Raw genomic sequence first — 17,745 nt, 5'->3', positions numbered from 1 at the left:
CTAGGGGGGCAGAGGCTCCTTCAGGATTTAGGGACAGGGGCGCAGGGTGGGGCGCTATGGTCCTAGGTACCACCAGCAGTCATTAGTTACCTGCACTGTGGCATACGATGCAGAGGTGCTGCTCGTTTTTGTAGCTTTCTGAGCTATGCCAGTGCAAAGGAGAGGGAGTGCACCCTAAAACAGGCTGCAGAGGGAGATTTGGGGACAAGTCTGGGAGTTCACTAGAGTGGGCTCAGGTCACAAGGGTCCTGAGAGCAAGAAACCACAGTCTAAACCCTGGTACCCAGGCTAGAGTTCTCTGGTACAAAGTGGATAGGTCAGTTGGGCTCAGTGTATTTTAAAGATCTCGCGGTTGTCGGCTTTGCCAGTTGAGGGTGCCAAAATTTGGACAGCTGGTCCACTCTGGAACTTGGTCTCTGTGATGCTGAAATTCTTTGACAGCTGTTCCGCCTCGGTGCAGTGGGCATCCGGATTGGACTCTTACAGGTTTTGTTTGCTGCAAGTGGTCCTGTACCCCGGGTAATGGTGCTGTGCGGCTCCAGGCAGTCCTGGTGGGGATGACCGATCTAACCTTCAGGAGCATAGGTACCTCAACTAGAGCAGATGCAGCATCAGGTTAGCCAGAGAGCTGCAACACTGTGAATCAGAATCTCTGTCTACTGTGCCTGGGGACTGCAGGGGAGTAGCTCCTCTACTCCAAGGTAGATTGCTATCAATTTGTGAAGGGCTGGAAGTCTACCAGGGTTCTGGGCAGATGCTCAGCTGCAGGACGAGTCCCTTGGTCCCGATTGTTGAGACTGGTGCAGGCAGGCACCAGAAGAAAAAAGGAAATCTTCAGTTCTCATTTTCTTGTGACTCTTCTTTGACCTTTTCTTCTGGACCCATCAAAGCCCAGTTTCTGGCATATGGGGTGCCTCTTAAATACTACATTCAGGGGTGTTAAGGTAGAGCCAATGGGGTACTTCTCTCTAGGGTGACTACACCCCCAATATGACCACTTCCTGTGGAAAGTGGGTATAACCTGACCCAGTGAGCCTAATCCCACCAAAAAGCAGGTAGGTGTTCACATCAGGCAGTCACTTTAGGAGTGAATTTAGTCTGATAGGTTAAACGTCTCTAGGCTAGATTATTTTCCCGCCTGTCTTGGAGCCACATGGGACCGGGCAGCTGGTGGAATTTCAACTTTTGGGTCGCATATCAAAGGTGGCAGAAGACTTCAAAAGCCTCTGCCGACCTTTGACATGCGACCCAGGCTTATGCTGATTACTTAGTCATCTTCTTTGGAGGGTGTGACAACACCTCCAACCGGAGCAGGCATTGTTCCTGCCCTTAGAGAGCATGGGCTGTCACCTACACGGAGTCAGAAACCGGTCTGTGGTGGCAGGCTGGTCTACACCATTCAGCCAGTACACTAGAGGTTGGTAGGTTTACAGGGGGCACCTCGAAGGTGCACTCCGGATGCATGTATTAATAAATCCATTACTGAAATCAGTGTGGCCTTATTAATATGAGATGTTTGATACCAAACATCTTCAGTTTAAAAGAAGCCATCATGTAGCTGGGGAACTTGTATTCACCAGTGCCCAGTACATATACTCAAGGTGGCTTCCCTGTTCACTTCCCATGTCCAAGAATGAACATGGGCATTACAGGGACATGTCTGCTCATGAAGATATGTCCTCACATGTAATATAATGCACCCTGGCTGTAAGGCCTGCTGTAGGGTTGACTTACTTATATTACATGCAATGTTTTCAGGGATGGCACACAGCCATGTGGTTTCTTCACTTTTCTCTGCCCCATGTCAAGGAGCCGGCAGTGGCAGTTTGCACGAGTGTGGTGAGGAACCCCTTAGGATGGCACAATACATGCTGCAGGCTTTAGGTACTTGCTGTAGCTCCCTGCCCTAGGTACCAGGGGTACCATTTACTAAGGACTTACAGGGTATGCTAAAGGTATTGTCAATTGGGTTAGCAATTTTACAGTTTTAGGGAAAGAGATCTGGCACTGGGGATTCAGATAACAGGAACCCAGTGCACTTATGTCAAAATTGCATTGCATCAAATACCAGGCAAAAAGTGGGGGTGACCTGATAGAAAGGGTCACTTTCCTACAGGAATGCATTCAGACCAGTTTTTGCACATACAGACAAAACATATTAAAACAACTCTGTTAAAAACACTATCCACTTCTACTCCTGTAGTGTCTTTAAATTAATCTGTCACATAAGAAAAGAAAACCCCTTACAGATTGAAATGGCTTGTCATCCTAATACTTTAAAAACCCTACAATGGACATGGACACTGGTTTTCTTGACACAGAGGACGAACAGCAGATCTTTCGCCCAGACTTGACCAATTTGGCTTGACTATATACTCATCCCAGATTCTACAAACGTTGTAAGTGTAAATTCTCTAAGCGGGGCAGCATGTTTCCTTTTTGACATGAAGACTAGTTATTGAACTAAATTAAACCTCACTGAAAGCTTGAAATTTAGATAGTAAATCTAAAGATTTGTAGAGAACAATAGTTTAAAGTATGACTATGGCTGTGTATGGAAGGTGACCTGCACAGTAACCTCACCTTCTTCAAATACTTATTTCAGGATTCTCGCTGGCAGATTAACAAAGCCTCAAAATTGTCTTGTTAAAATCTCAGAAACCTAAATACAGGAATGAAGAAAGCTACTTTGCAAAAATTACAAATCCACATTCACATTGCTGCTGGAGCTAGAACAGTTGTTCTATGTTAATGTGCAGTATTCTTTACTGTGCATGATTCTCTACAAAGCTCGTCATTACCATTTGATCATATGACTGTTCTCGCCATCCACTGATGGGGTGTAATAAAAATTTCAGATGGGCGTAGTTGGTGGAAAGTCTTTTAATATCTTTTCCTTTCCCTGAAAACAGGATTTTTATCAAATGAGGAGGTTTTGGTTCAAAACCAGTTTGTCAGCAAAAATAAATATAACTTTTTACGAAGGCGCGCCAAAGGTAAGCCCGTCTGCGCCCGTCCGCGACCGGACCGCGCCCAGCGCCAGGACCCCTGGCCCCCGAAGACCCCGACCGACCCGCCTGACGTACTCCGCCGCCACCCTCATCGCACTCAACACCGGCCGACTCCCAGAATGCCATCAAGCCACTCCACGACGTACCCACGGACCTTTCAGCTGCCACGCCTGCAAATTCACCTGCATCCGGACCTGCCTCTCACCAGCACCCGCCAAATCGAACACCAGCAGCACCCACCTCAAGTGCATCCTGCTCAACACCCGCTCCGTCCACAGACACGCCATCGAACTCTGGAACCTTCTAGACGCCACAGCCCCTGACGTTGCCTTCCTCACGGAGACCTGGATGAACGCCTCTTCAGCTCCCGACATCGCCATCGCTATCCCAGAGGGCTACAAGATCGTCCGGAGGGACCGCAACGCCAACCAGATGGGAGGAGGCATCGCCATCATCCACAGGAACACCATCCGTCTCACGACCAGCACCGACAACACCCTGACCAGCGCCGAACACCTGCATTTCCAGATCCACACCAACCCGAACACCACCCTCAGAGGCACCCTGATCTACCGACCCCCTGGACCACGCACACAATTCAGCGAGGACATCGCCGACTTCGTCAGCCCACATGCCCTCCCCTCCGCTGACTACATCCTCCTGGGGGACCTCAACTTCCATCTGGAGAACAACAACGACCGCAACACCAGCACCCTGCTCGACAACCTCGCCAATCTTGGACTCAAGCAGCTGGTGTCCACCCCCACCCACCTCGCCGGACACACACTCGACGCAGTCTTCTCTTCCAGCACAGACATCGACTTCAGCCACACCACAGAGCTTCAATGGACGGACCACAGCTGCGTCCACTTCACCTTCAAGAGAACGACGACCCACCACCACCAGCAACAGGCCGCCCGCAGAAGCTGGAACAAGATCACAGCAGACCAGCTCGCCACCTCCCTGAGCCAGCACCCTCCTGCCAGCTCTGCGAACCCCAGCCAGGCCGCCGACAACCTCACGAAGTGGATCAGCATCTGCGCGGACGAGCTCGCCCCGCTGAGAACCCCGCCCAGCAGACCCGGCAGCAAGAAAGCCCCATGGTTCACCGACGAACTCAAGAGCTCCAAGAAGAACTGCCGAGCCCTCGAGAAAGTCTGGAGAAGGGAACCTACACCGGACAACAGGACCTCCTTCAAGCTTGCCACCCGGAAACACCACCAGCTGATCCGCGCCGCCAAGAAAACAGCATTCAAGGACCGGTTGGACAACAACGCACACAACTGCAATGAACTCTTCAACATCGTGAAAGAGCTTTCCAACCCCAGCGCAGGAAACAACGACATCACCCCATCGCAAGACCTCTGCAACTCCCTCGCTTCATACTTCCACAACAAGATCGCGGACATACACAACAGCTTCACCAACCAACCAACGCACACCATGACCGAACAACCACCCCCCACCACCACCCTCCACGCCTGGACCCCGATCAGCACCGAAGACACCATCCGCACGATGAACTCCATCCACTCCGGATCACCGACCGACCTCTGCCCTCACCACGTCTTCAACAAGGCCGACGCTGTCATCGCACCCCACCTGCGAGACATCATCAACACATCCTTCGACACTGCCAACTTTCCTGAGAGCTGGAAACACGCCGAACTCAGCGCTCTACTCAAGAAACCAACAGCGGACCCCACCGAACTCAAGAACTACCGCCCCATCTCGCTCCTCCCGTTTCCAGCCAAAGTCATCGAGAAGACCGTCAACAAGCAGATGGCCGCCTTCCTCGAGACGAACGGATCCCTCAACCCCTCACAGTCCGGCTTCCGAGCCAATCACAGCACAGAGACCGCCCTCATCGCCGCCACCGATGACATCCGAGCCCTGATGGACAATGGAGAAACAGCGGCCCTCATCCTCCTAGACCTCTCCGCGGCATTCGACACGGTCTGCCACCGCACCCTAGTACAGCGCCTCAGCAACATCGGGATCCAGGACAAGGCGCTGGAATGGATCATCTCCTTCCTCGACGGAAGAACACAGAGAGTCCGCCTACCACTGTACAAGTCAGAGGCCTCCGAAGTCATCTGCGGCGTCCCTCAAGGTTCATCGCTGAGCCCCACCCTCTTCAACGTCTACATGAGCCCCCTCGCGGCCATCGTACGCAAACACAACCTCCGCATAATCTCCTACGCCGACGACACCCAGCTGATCCTCTCCCTGACCAACGACCCCACCTCCGCCAGAGCCAACCTGCACGAAGGGATGAAAGAGGTAGCCGAGTGGATGACGACCAGGCGCCTGAAATTAAACTCTGACAAGACGGAGGTCCTCATCCTGGGCTCTTCACCCTCCGCCTGGGACGACTCCTGGTGGCCTCCCGCCCTGGGCACCGCACCCAAACCGACAGACCATGCACGCAACCTGGGCTTCATCCTGGACTCCTCCCTCTCCATGACCAGGCAAGTCAACAACGTCTCCTCGGCGTGCTTCAACATCTTACGCATGCTACGGAAGATCTTCTGGTGGATCCCCACCGAGACCAGGAAGACGGTCACCCAGGCCCTCGTCACAAGCCGACTGGACTACGGCAACGCCCTCTACGCCGGTACCACCGCCAAGCTCCAAAAGAGACTCCAGCGGATCCAGAACGCCTCAGCCAGACTCATCCTCGACATCCCACGAACCAGCCACATCACCGGACATCTGAGAGACCTCCACTGGCTCCCCGTCAACAAAAGAATCACCTTCCGCCTCCTCACCCACGCACACAAAGCCCTACACGACCAAGGCCCGAGCTACCTCAACAGCCGGATCAACTTCTACGCTCCCAAGCGCCACCTCCGATCTGCCAACCACGCCCTCGCCGCCGTCCCCCGCATCCGAAGAGCGACTACAGGAGGAAGGTCCTTCTCCTACCTGGCCGCCAAGACCTGGAACTCCCTCCCGACCGACCTGCGCCTGACCCAAGACCACCTCTCCTTCAGGAAGAAGCTGAAGACCTGGCTGTTCGAGCAGTAGCGGCACCCCCCCCCCCCCCCCGCCCCCCAGCGCCTTGAGACCCTACGGGTAGGTAGCGCGCTATATAAGTGTCACTGATCACTGATTGATTGATGTGGCAAGGGTATCTGCCTGACTCCCCCTTGGAGTACAAGACACCATTTGTCATCTAGTAGCATGCATCCCAGTGGCTGGATAAGAAGTGGAAGTTTCATACTTTCTCCTCTGTGGGTGCTCATCTCTCAGATCCAGATGTTTGGAAGATTATGAAACGTTTGCACTCTAAATCTACCCCCAGTTCAGATATAAAACCTTTTTAGACACAGTTGGAGTGAGCTCTAAAAAATAGGAAATATCTGAAGTTTTGATTCAGATGCTTCTTAGTCCCCAAGAAATTTACAGACATCAGTCTTCTAAAATTTTATTTGACGTTTTCTTCATTTGTACTATGTCCACATTTTGACAACAGTGCATATTTTGGAGGCAGTTTACATGTGAAGTTGGGTGTCCTCTAGAATTGTAACTAACTGCCAAATAATAGTACAAGGCTCTAGTGACTGTAGCCTGCTATTGCACCTGAATTCCTTCCTTGAGAGACTTCACAAATATAATCCGTAGTTCTCCCCAATCTCCTTAGACTAAATCTTTATTCCTTCTAGACAACCTGTCTTTCCAGGTGTCTGATCGCCAGCCAAATCTTTTTGAGAAGAGTGCGGCTCACAGCATGGGATTATCCATTGATCAAGAGAGAGTCTGGCTAATCCTGGATAAATGCTATATTAAGGGAACTAATGTATTCTTCCCTTGGATTTGGCAGAGATTGCTCATTTAAAAATAAAGGCAGATTTTCTTTTCCTCTACCCACTGTTTCACAGCCTAAAAGAGACTTGTTTTAATGCAGATCATAAAAGATCATGGAATTATATTTTCAGAGGGCCTCAATTTTGTTAGTGCTTGGAAGAGGCAAGTGTGGAATACAATATGGCTCATTATTAATGAGAAAAGATGCACAGGAAATTAGACAAAGCACATTATGAAGCATTAGCTGGAAGTAAAATGAAATCCTACTGCTTTTGTGCCAAGAGAGTTAGACTGAGATTATGGATTTCCAGTGTACAACTGCTGAATGTGTGGGCCAACCCGGGTAGAGACGAGATAGCTTGGTGCCTTCATCTTCTAACTGTAAAGTTTTTCATGACTCCTAGGGCAGCAACACATGTACAACTCTATAACTATCTCTTCCTGACTTCAAACCCACTTTCCAAGCTTTCTCGACAAAGGAAGGTTTAGGAAAACTGTATATTTCCAGAAAATTGAACCTTTTTTTTAAAAGCACTACCACTGTTAGAGGGAGGATAGCCTCATGAATTTCAAAATCTTTCTGAATGAGGAAGCATCCAAGCTACTCTGAGGCATAATCATTTAACCATCAAAGCAATAGCAGCAAAGGTGGTTTTAAATAAAGTTTCACATCCAACAACTGCAGTGCACTAATGAGAAGGCTCCAAATGCTGGCATTACTCACTATGGCAGATGCAGATTTTCCCCAGAAAGAGCTTTACAATTTGTTTGCTTTAATTCAGGTTGGGCATATGCTGTTGTTCCTGAATTTCTGGACTTTTTAATCTGTTTCTTGATCAGTTTAGATGTCGGTAGAGCAGGACTCCAGACTAAGAAAATTAAATATTATGAGTCCTATATACTATAACCAATTCTACTCTGCCTCCCTATGAAAATTCATCAATTGTGCCTGAAGATGTTAATGCTTTGTTTAATCTTGAATCTCTGAGGGGCTTGGAGGCAGAATCCAGAAAAATGGTAAGTCAAATTGGGACGTATCAATGGGGAAGCGGGCCTTTCGCTACTGAAGGATAGTTGACTATGGGCTGAAGATTTTAAAGTAACAGGTTTTCTTTTAGAGATGCTTATTTGGTCCTACATTTAATCTGATTGTATACTCAACCAGTTGTGTAGGTGGACGAACAAGGCTAAGAGTTCCTTGAAATCCTAAGAACATAATTGTTCCTTTATCAGTAGATAAGCAGTTTGAGTGTCTGTGCTAAAGAGTTTGCTTTTGCTCTTGCTGCAGGACGGACAGCTCCTTCAATTTCATGGCGTTTTTCTTCACATTTATGGCACAGACCGTGATCAGCATCATACAGGCTGTGGGCATTCCTGGTTGGGGAGTTTGGTAAGGAGTCTAATTTTGAATTCTAAAATGGGGGTTTGAATGATGGAATGTGAAAGGAGAATACAATGCTTGAGTTTGTGTGACTTTTACATGCATTGCATATTTATTTGTGGTGGGTACAGGCGTCATCAGATGAAGAGTGCTAATTAAACACAGTGGGATGTGGAAAATATAGATTTATATTGTAATTTCCTCAATAGAAGAGATGCTGCAGGTAAAGTAGGATTTAAGATAACAATGTCTTTTTAATGGCTGCCAGTAAATGTAACCAAATCTTAGTGGAGTGGTGTGGCTCACTGGTTAGAGGCGGCAGACTCGTAAGCAGAGGACGGCCCGGGACCAGGGTTCGGGCTCGATAATTCTCGCATCGGTGCCTACTCCAGTCAGGGACCACACTCAGCAACTCTGGGCATTAGCTTGCCTCATCTTCACAACGGCCCCCCCAGACCGCCGGGGATGCTTGGTCGCACCTTAGAGATACCCATTAGGGACCATCTCTCGGGGTGAGCCAGGACTGGTTCCCCAGCGGTCGAAGCGCGGAGATACTCCTCCGGGAGTCGATTCCTAGCGCTATATAAACCCGCAATTAAATTAAATTAGCAGAGGGCCAGAGGAGATTTAAAGACCAGAAGGAATTAACTCCCCAATGCAACACAATGAAACAGCTGGGTCAAGACAAAAAAGATTTTTTCATACCAGAATAACCTAGATGTAATGAAGTATTGCTTTTAAAGGACGATTTCCCTCACCGAGCATAGGTGGCATGCTTCATCATCTGGATCCTCCTCAAACCGTCATACCTAATCACGGTGCAGGTTACAACCCCTTCACTGAGAGGGAGGGGTACAGAAGTGTCATAATAGGTAGGGTCCATATTATATATAATACACTTACCTGTGAAATACTTACATTTTCATTGTAAAGGCTTGTGTGCTAAAGGTATATGCCTTGTAATGGATGCGTGGTAAAGGTAATGTGTGGTAATCGCTGTGTTGTAAAAGCTATTTCCCAATTGTCCCAATAAGTGCTTAATTTGAATCGGTGGTTTCAGGTGCTCGGCACCGTCACTTAATTGTCAGCACCGGGGCCTGTGATAGTCTGCCAGAAGGTAGCGCTGTCTGGCTAATTTATAGATGACACAAGAACAGTTAATTATTAACTCTGGTAATATTAATTTTAATGTATACTGCTACCCACACCATTTTATAGCTTTGGGGGCCAGTCCTAAATGTCACTCTTGTAGAAGTGTGAATGTTACTACTTGTGTTGTTACTGTCATTGGCCACACTGGCAGGGGCAATGTGTGGTACAGTGGCCTCTTGACAAGAGCCCTGGCGCTCATTTGTTTTGCAAATTAAGCACTGCTTCCAATTGAAATGCATTGTAGTGAATGTCAGGTTTTGAGGGACACAAAAAGAAGCCCATATACAGAATGATAATAGATTTTAGTTACAATATCAATTATTTATTGGTGGTACCATACTCGTGTAAAGAATTATGCAGTGTTATGTGATTGTTTTATTCTGTGAAAAATGCTGATCACCTGCTGGGATTTCTTGAATCATGTTTGAAGAACTGTTGATTTTCTCATAGAGGTTAGGAAAGGTGCCCCAGAGGCTAAAATGAGAGCATATTTTCTGTACATTCACCCAATCTTTCTCAGCTTTATGAGAATGAAGTCTGACATTCACAGTAAAACGTGTACTTTCATCAGGAGAAGCCTATCAGTTGATTCCTCTGGCTTCTACTGGAGCCTTCCAGGGTGTTCTAAAGAACAACTAGAGTGCTAGCAGTCTTATTTCTGACAAAAGTAGGCACACTTGATGCCATATTGATTGAATCAAACTGGTAAAACGTAAAACATTTCATTTAGAAAGGAACAAAATGAGGGAGTTTTTTTGTCATTGAAATTATGGTTTGTGCTGTAGAAAGCACAATTAGTACACATTTTAAATGAATTCTCAAAGATCTTCCTCTTCCATTTCATTAAAACATTATGACAGGGGGCATGGCCAAGGAAGCCATCATGGCGGACGCAGCTTAGCAGAGCTCCGTCCCGCCGCTAAAATATCCGCCTAAATATCCTTCCTCCCCCGCACCCGACAAAATCCCGGTGTGGTGAGGTGTAGCTGAAGGAGCCTGGCAGCTGTGGCGCAAGTTTGAGCCGTGTTGCAACATCGGAAGGCGCTCCACGACACTTGGGACCAGCGCTGCCTGCTGCGGCGTGCGGCGCCGGAGACCTCGAGTTTGGCGACGCCTGGCAGTGAAGACGGCCGGCGGCGGCTGTGAGGGCTCTGGCCCGGCGGTGCTGACGGATACCTTGGCGCCGTAACAATACGCACGGACGAGTGGAGGGCTACTACGGACATAAGGCGCTAGCGGACCTTTACCTGGCAGTGGAACAGACAACCGGAGGGGCCTCCGGAACCCCGGTGCCCGTGGTCCGCCGACACCGGACCCAGGAGATATAGCGGCAATCGAGTGCAGGACCCGGAGCAAACGGGCTGCCACTGCTTTCCTGGTGACTTTAACGACCGACGGACAGTGCCCAACACTCCGGCGCATCCGTGCCATCTGGAGGTGGTAACGGCAGTGAGCGCCCTAGTTTCGACCCCTGGGGCGGCCATCTTGTGGCTGCGGCGACCGCTGGAGTCATCCACTCTGGGACACAATCAGACTGTCTGCTCTCACAGCTTCGAGTCCACATATCCTGCTGACCTGAGACCGGGGGGGCCCCCGGTGGATTGCCGTATACGGCGAACTGTGGTGCATTTGAGGGGAAGTTGCCGGAGACTGACACTGTAAGTCGCGACTGGCGGCTGAGACCTGGTATACCGGCTACCTACTGCTTGGGCCCGTGGCAGCGGAGGTGCGGGGCTGCCGGTTCTTGGGGGGGGGAAACCTCCTGGGAGAAGTGCGACTACGGGGGGGCCCCCCCCAATGGTGTGGAGCAGGACACTCGAAAGACGCAGAGAAGAGCTAGACGGCTGTCCTACCCAACATTGACCATGACCAGAGGCGGGAACAACGGTGGAACTTCGAAACAGGGGCCCATAAATAAATTTACTGGGCTCAGCGGACTCACCGGAGCCACCGGGGGAACCCAGGCCCAAGGGCCGGACAATGCAGCGCTTTTGGCGGCGATCACCCATTCTAGGGACACATTAGACACCAAAATAGGCGCCATTGGGGCGGATGTTACCCTGCTACGCCAAGACTTGCGAAATGCGGTGGCCCGCATAACTGAAGCAGAGGCCCGGATCACCGGGGTGGAGGATGATGTGGTGATCCTAAAGAGGAAGGTGGCTCACATGGAAGGCATACAGAAAGGCCTGGCGCTCAGGGCAGAGGATGCTGAAGGACGGGCTAGGCGCAATAACCTACGCTTTGTCGGCTTGCCAGAGGACTGCGAAAAAGGCAACATGGAGGCCTTCCTCGCAGAATGGCTAGAGAGCTGGCTCCCGACGGAGTTCCTCTGCCGCTGCTTCGTTATTGAACGGGCCCACAGAGCGCTAACTCAAAAACCGCCGGTTGGTGAGTGCCCACGGCCAGTCATTGCCAAGCTGCTCAATTATCATGATCGGGACACCATCCTGAAACAAGCACGATTGAAAGAACCTCTCCAATGGAATAATCAGAGGATCTTGATATTCCCGGACTATACACGGCTGGTGCAGCAACCGCGCCAGTCCTTTACAGCAGCTAAAGCTCGTCTGCGGGGCCTCAAAATTCAATATGCCCTGCTTTATCCGGCACGTCTACGAGTGGTCTATCAGTCCCGCATGATGTTTTTCAACTCTCCTGAGGAGGTGTTCACCTGGACGGATGAGACAGTGCGTATCAGACCACATACTCCACCAGCTCGAGACTCAGACTCATCCTCTTCAGCATTGCCGCCTCGGACGCCCCGACGTTCACGAAGCAGAAGTAACTGGAGATCTCGCTCATCGAAACGCTCCCCTACTAAGAGAAAGAACACAGAAGAAGCTGATCCTCCGGACTTGCCGAAAGTAGATCCTTGAGAAACGTGGGACGCAGATGATTTGTCGCACGGCAGTGGCATGCTCTGGTTGGAGCAGTGGTTGCTGAAGGACAACCTGGAGAAGATGTAGACGCATAACGACGCATATATGAGCAGACAAGTATAAACTTATTGCACGGGATGTGGGTTGGGTGGGGTGGGACGGACTTAAAAGGCGGACGCGTGCCTCACTTTGGGGAAGTTTGCGCCTCTAACGGAGCAGTTGTAACGTTCTGGGGCTGTTGGTTGGGATCCATTGGCATAGACAGTCTCGAGTCTCTCGTTTGGGATTAGGGATGTCTTATACCGCGACAGGTACTTCAACGTTGCTGAGGTATGGGGAGGGGGGAGTTGGGAGTTGGGAGAAGTTTGCGGGTAGGTCATTGAGTGGGGACATGGAGGGAGGGTGGGGAAGGGACCAGGGGAGGTGGGATGCGGGCAGGGAGTTGTTTTGCACACGATTGTCTCAAGTGATACTGTTGGGGTGTTTTGGCCAGATGTACCCATTGCTAGAGACACAATTGCAACTACGCTTAGATGGGGGCTGATAATGTTGAGCCGAATCGGGCCGGAGCTCAAGTGAAAGTGCTGAGTTGGAATGTGCGGGCATACTTGACAAGATTAAGAGGGGTGCGGTGTTGAGGCTAGGGAAGAGGGAAAAAGTGGATGTCCTACTATTACAAGAAACACACTTAATGGGTAATAAAATGTTGAGCCTACAGAGATACGGATTTGATCAGGTTTATCATGCCGGCTTTGTCAGGGGGTCTCGGGGAGTTGCGGTCCTGGTGCAACGCAGACTAGCCTACACTCACACGAAGCAGTAGATAGATCCTCAGGGCCGTTATGTCTTTATACAAGGGATGTTAGGTGCCGAACCGGTAATAATAGGGAGCGTGTACGCCCGCCCCCACTACAGTGGGCACTGATCGAAAAATTATTCACCGTGTGTGCTGAAATCCCTGAGAGTCTGGCTGTGATCGGGGGGGATTGGAACGATGTCATGCAGTATCGGCTCGACCGTCTTCGACCCGGAGATGGCCCTATTGCAGATACCCCCACTAAACTGCATGACATGGTTCGAGTCATGGACTGGGTGGACACTTGGCGTTACCTCCACACACATGAACGTGAATACACTTATGTCTCGGCGGTCCACCACTCGTTCTCGAGGTTAGACTACATATTTGTCCCATCCGCGGTCGCGACCAGGCTTGTCTCTGCGTCCATTCTGCCGCGTGGATTGTCGGATCACTCCCCGGTAGAGGTAGTACTCACCCTTGATAGGGGGAGACAACCATTTCGATGGCGCCTCTCCACCTGGAACCTGCAGCAAGAGGCCTACCAACACCATATGGAGGTTGCGATCGCCCGATACTGGGAGGAGAACTTGGGTACAGTGTCGGATGCACAGGCGGCCTGGGAAGCCCTGAAGCCCACGCTTCGTGGCATAGATATTGCCTGGTGTACGGCGGCGCGCCGTAAACGGAAGGAGGACTTGGTGCCAGCGGCGGCGACAGTAGAGCGCCTAGAGACTCAATGTGCAGTCGCGGGCCGCCATGAGGAGGTAGGGCAACTGCTCTTAGCACAGCAAACATACGCGTCCCTGCTTCTGGACGAGGCCCGGCAAGTTTGGCTGGCGACGAGAAGCAGAATATATCAATGGGGGGACAAATCTAGCACAATGCTCCATAGGCTCTGTCAGAGGGTATTTCAGGCTCCGGAGCTGCCGGGCCTCAAAGATGATACTGGCACCTCCATTTCAGCCCCCAAAGAGCTTGCGAATAGCTTTGCTGGTTACCTGGCGGCCCAATGCGCTCCACAAGATATCCTTCCGGCGCTAGACGTCGATAAATTTATAGCGGACCTTCCACCCCGTGTGCTCCCGGATGATGTGCGAGAACGCCTCGAGGCCCCGCTTTCGGCTAAGGAATTGGGCACGGCTCTGGGGGAACTTAATACAGGCAAGGCTCCAGGTCCCAATGGCTTTCCAAGTGAGTTCTTCAAATGATACCATTTTCAATTGGGGCCCCACTACAAAGCTGACCTGGAAGCGGCGAGAAAAGAGGGCCTCCTGCCAGCTGACTGGCGACATGCAGAAATAGTGGTGTTCTGCAAACCGGGTCGCCCCCCGGACCGGCATGAGTCCTACCGACCGATTTCCCATCTAAATATTGAAGCCAAAATACTAGCCAAGGCGCTTGCGAACCGACTACTTCCACATATCACGGACCTCATTCACCCAGACCAGGCTGGGTTTATGCCCCATAGGGTGACCAGACACAACATCAGACGTGCGCACGTAGCAGTAGAGGCGATGAGTAGGACCGGAGACCAAGCAGCTCTGTTACTGGCAGATATTGACCGAGCCTTTGACTCCCTGAGCTGGACATACTTGTTCGCACTCCTTCCACGTCTCAACATAGGGCCGCATTTCATGTCCTATATTCGGCTGCTGTACACTGACCTAACAGCCTCAGTAAGGGTGGCCGGGGAGGCTTCGGCGACCTTCCCATTAGGGCGCTGTACCAGGCAGGGGTGCCCCCTCTCGCCATATCTATTCGCCCTAGCAATGGAACCGTTGGAGGCTTGGGTCCGGATGGACGCGCAGCTGAGAGGTTTCGAATGGGAGGCAGGACCATCGGACAGAATCGCACTATATGCGGATGATGTCCTTTTCTTTCTGACAAACGTGAATCGGTCCGGCCCGCGTGTCATGGAAATAATGAAAATCTTTGGGGAAGTTTCAGGATTGTACCTTAACCCGCGGAAATCCACACTTTGGACACTGGGTGACTGCTTTGAGATTGGGCCATGGGCTGCGATGTTGCAGAGGGCGGCAGGAGGCCTTAAGTACCTGGGGGTCTTTTTGACGACCTCGCCGGCTATTGCTTGGTAACGTAACATAATTCCGGTGTGGGATAGGGTGCAACAAGAAATTAAATGCTGGTCCCGTATGCCCCTTAATATATACGGTAGATCTGCAATATTTAAGATGGTTGCTCTTCCCCGTATGCTGTACCAACTGCAAAACCACATGTACCCAATCCCAACACAGTGGTTTCGGCAAATTAACTCTGCTCTGAGTCAGTTTCTTTGGGCCAGAGGAGTGTCACGAGTAGCTCTACGCACCTGCTTTTTGTCCACATACTGTGGGGGATTAGCGACATCTGATATGCTATCCTACTATCAAGCCTCACATCTGGTGGTCCTTAATGACTGGTGGTATGGTGACATGGGGGGCCCGGCGTACGCCCTCGAAAGATACTTCATGGACCCAGATACCCTTCATACTGTCCTTTACTCGGCACAACTGGGAAAAAGACTGCCTAACGCAACACAAGTGGTCTATCTGGTCTGGCGACAATCGCTGCGTCGCATGGGATGGTGGGGGAAACTCACAAGGGAGACCCCACTTTGGCGCAATGGGCAGCTGCCGTCCCTAATGTCATTGCGAGGTTTTGAGGGCTGGGACTCGATAGGCATTTCAGCATTAGGACATGTTCTAAAGGGCACAACCCTTAAATCGTTTCAGGACCTTAGTACCGAATTTGCCATGCCCCGCACGCAATTCTTCCGATACCTGCAGTTGCGGCACGCCCTTACACCCACAGTCACAGCCTTGGACACCCTGCCTGAATTCAGCCCAATAGAGGCAAAGGTATTCATGGGGGACCTAGAAGAAAAGAAAATATCCCGCATATACCAGGCACTAGCTACACATTGCTCTTCAGACCTGCAGCCACTCGGAGATCGTTGGGTGAGAGACCTAGGAGAACTTGGGGAGGAAGATTGGCGGGAGGCTCTTGAATCCCCTAGGGGAGCGGCTATAGCTGTACGCCTGCGCCTCATACAATTCAAATACTTGCACCGTGCTTATTATACAAGGGAGAAGCTGTGGAAGGCTGGTCTAATTGAGTCACCCGAATGCTTGCGATGTGGTTATGAAATAAGTGGCCTCCTGCACACGGTATGGGACTGTGGTGGTCTGGTGAGATTTTGGACGGGTGTGTGGGATTGTCTGTCAGAGGTACTGGGCTGGGACCTCCCACGTACCTCGAAGTTGGGATTACTGCATGTGTTAGAAGGAGTGGGGGGCAACATCTACAAAAGGCACCTGCTCCTACTAGGCCTTACCCTAGCAAAAAGATATTGCACAGGCCTGGAAGGATCCCAGGGCTCCCAAAGTGGTTGTGTGGAAAAAAGGTCTTGACTTTTGCATGGGACTGGAGAAGCCGGTGTTCTTGGCCAGGGGCTGTCCCAAAAAACATTATAACATTTGGAAACGGTGGGCGGATTACAGGGGCCTGTGGCTGGAGCCTCCGACATCAACGAGAGAAATAGAAGAACCAGTGTGATGGGTACTTTAATGGTATAATATACACTTTGATGTATTCACACTTAACCTGTACAGTATTGATGAGATGTTGTGCAAGGGTGTTAGGGGGAGGGAGGGGTTAGGGAAGTTGGGGAGAGGGGCGGAGGGTTGCAGGGGGGGGAATTTTTTTTTATATACATGAATGCATCGCTATTTATACTGTACTATACTGGCTACAGCTCCTCCGGAGTGCTGTGTGTTTTTCTATGCGATCTCTCAATAAAAACGTTTTGAAAAAAAAAAAACCATTATGACAGACAGACTTTAATATGCACTTTCAACACCTGCAGCAAACTGCCAGTTAACTCCCTGGTGATCAGCAGCTTCACCAGTGTTCTAATGAGCAACTAGAGTGCTGACATTCTGAATGTATGCCAGAAGTGTGGCACAACTGAATTCCATATTGATAGAATTGAAGTGGAAAACTGAAAGCATTTTCTACTAAGTATATTTCAGTAAATGAGGAAATTAGGGAGTTTTATATATCGCAGACTTGACCTAAAGGTATTGCAGTGCTTTACACAAAAACACATTCATTTTGATTTTAGGCATGGGGGCAGAGTCCGCACTACGCACCATAGAGGGCAGGGTACAGATAGGGCAGGGTCAACAAACCAACCAGGCAGGACAGGCAAGAGGCTGTGCAATACAATAGACCAGTAAGGTCAGAAGGGAGAGGCAGTGGCAATACAACTGTACATGCTAACTGACACGACTCAGGCAGGCGTCGGTGGATGCTTTTAAGTTTAAAAAGGCTTTTCTTTTTTTTTTTTGCCGTCTCCTGCCTAAAATCTACTTTTTATTCAGTGCAAGTCAAAGGAGAAAATCAATTTAGTCGTATTTTTTTCCCTCCAAAATATCCCTCTTTACAAGTTTAAAATGTTTGCATGTATGGTACAGTAGACCACAGAGGGTAGGAGGAATGGGGTAGGACCATGACAATAGAGGGAGGTGGGCAGGGGCACCAAACAGACCTTACAGGGCAGAAGCCAGGGGTTGCAGCAGCACCATAAACCATACAAGGCAAGCGGGAGGTCAGTGCAGCACAAGGGACCATGGGAAGCAGTAGGGAGGGGGTAGGGCCGTTCACATGGAAATAGAGAGGAAAGAGGCAAGGGCAGCAAGCTGATTATAC

General features: G+C 50.3%; 1 protein-coding gene across 1 annotated transcript in view; it reads left to right on the top strand.

Annotated features, from left to right (window-relative positions):
* Positions 1-17,745, top strand: part of SCAMP5 (secretory carrier membrane protein 5) — a 180,165-nt gene that overhangs the window by 91,536 nt on the left and 70,884 nt on the right. Inside the window, exon 6 of the mRNA XM_086959325.1 lies at positions 8,110-8,211. Within this exon, the coding sequence (XP_086815451.1) occupies positions 8,110-8,211 (102 nt within the window). The remainder of the gene's footprint in view (positions 1-8,109; positions 8,212-17,745) is intronic.

The sequence above is a fragment of the Lissotriton vulgaris genome, chromosome 2_2 (genome assembly GCF_964263255.1).
Source record: "Lissotriton vulgaris chromosome 2_2, aLisVul1.2, whole genome shotgun sequence".
Lineage (NCBI taxonomy): Eukaryota > Metazoa > Chordata > Amphibia > Caudata > Salamandridae > Lissotriton > Lissotriton vulgaris.
Note: the sequence above shows the minus strand (reverse complement) of the source record. Positions and strands in the feature narration are given on the sequence as shown.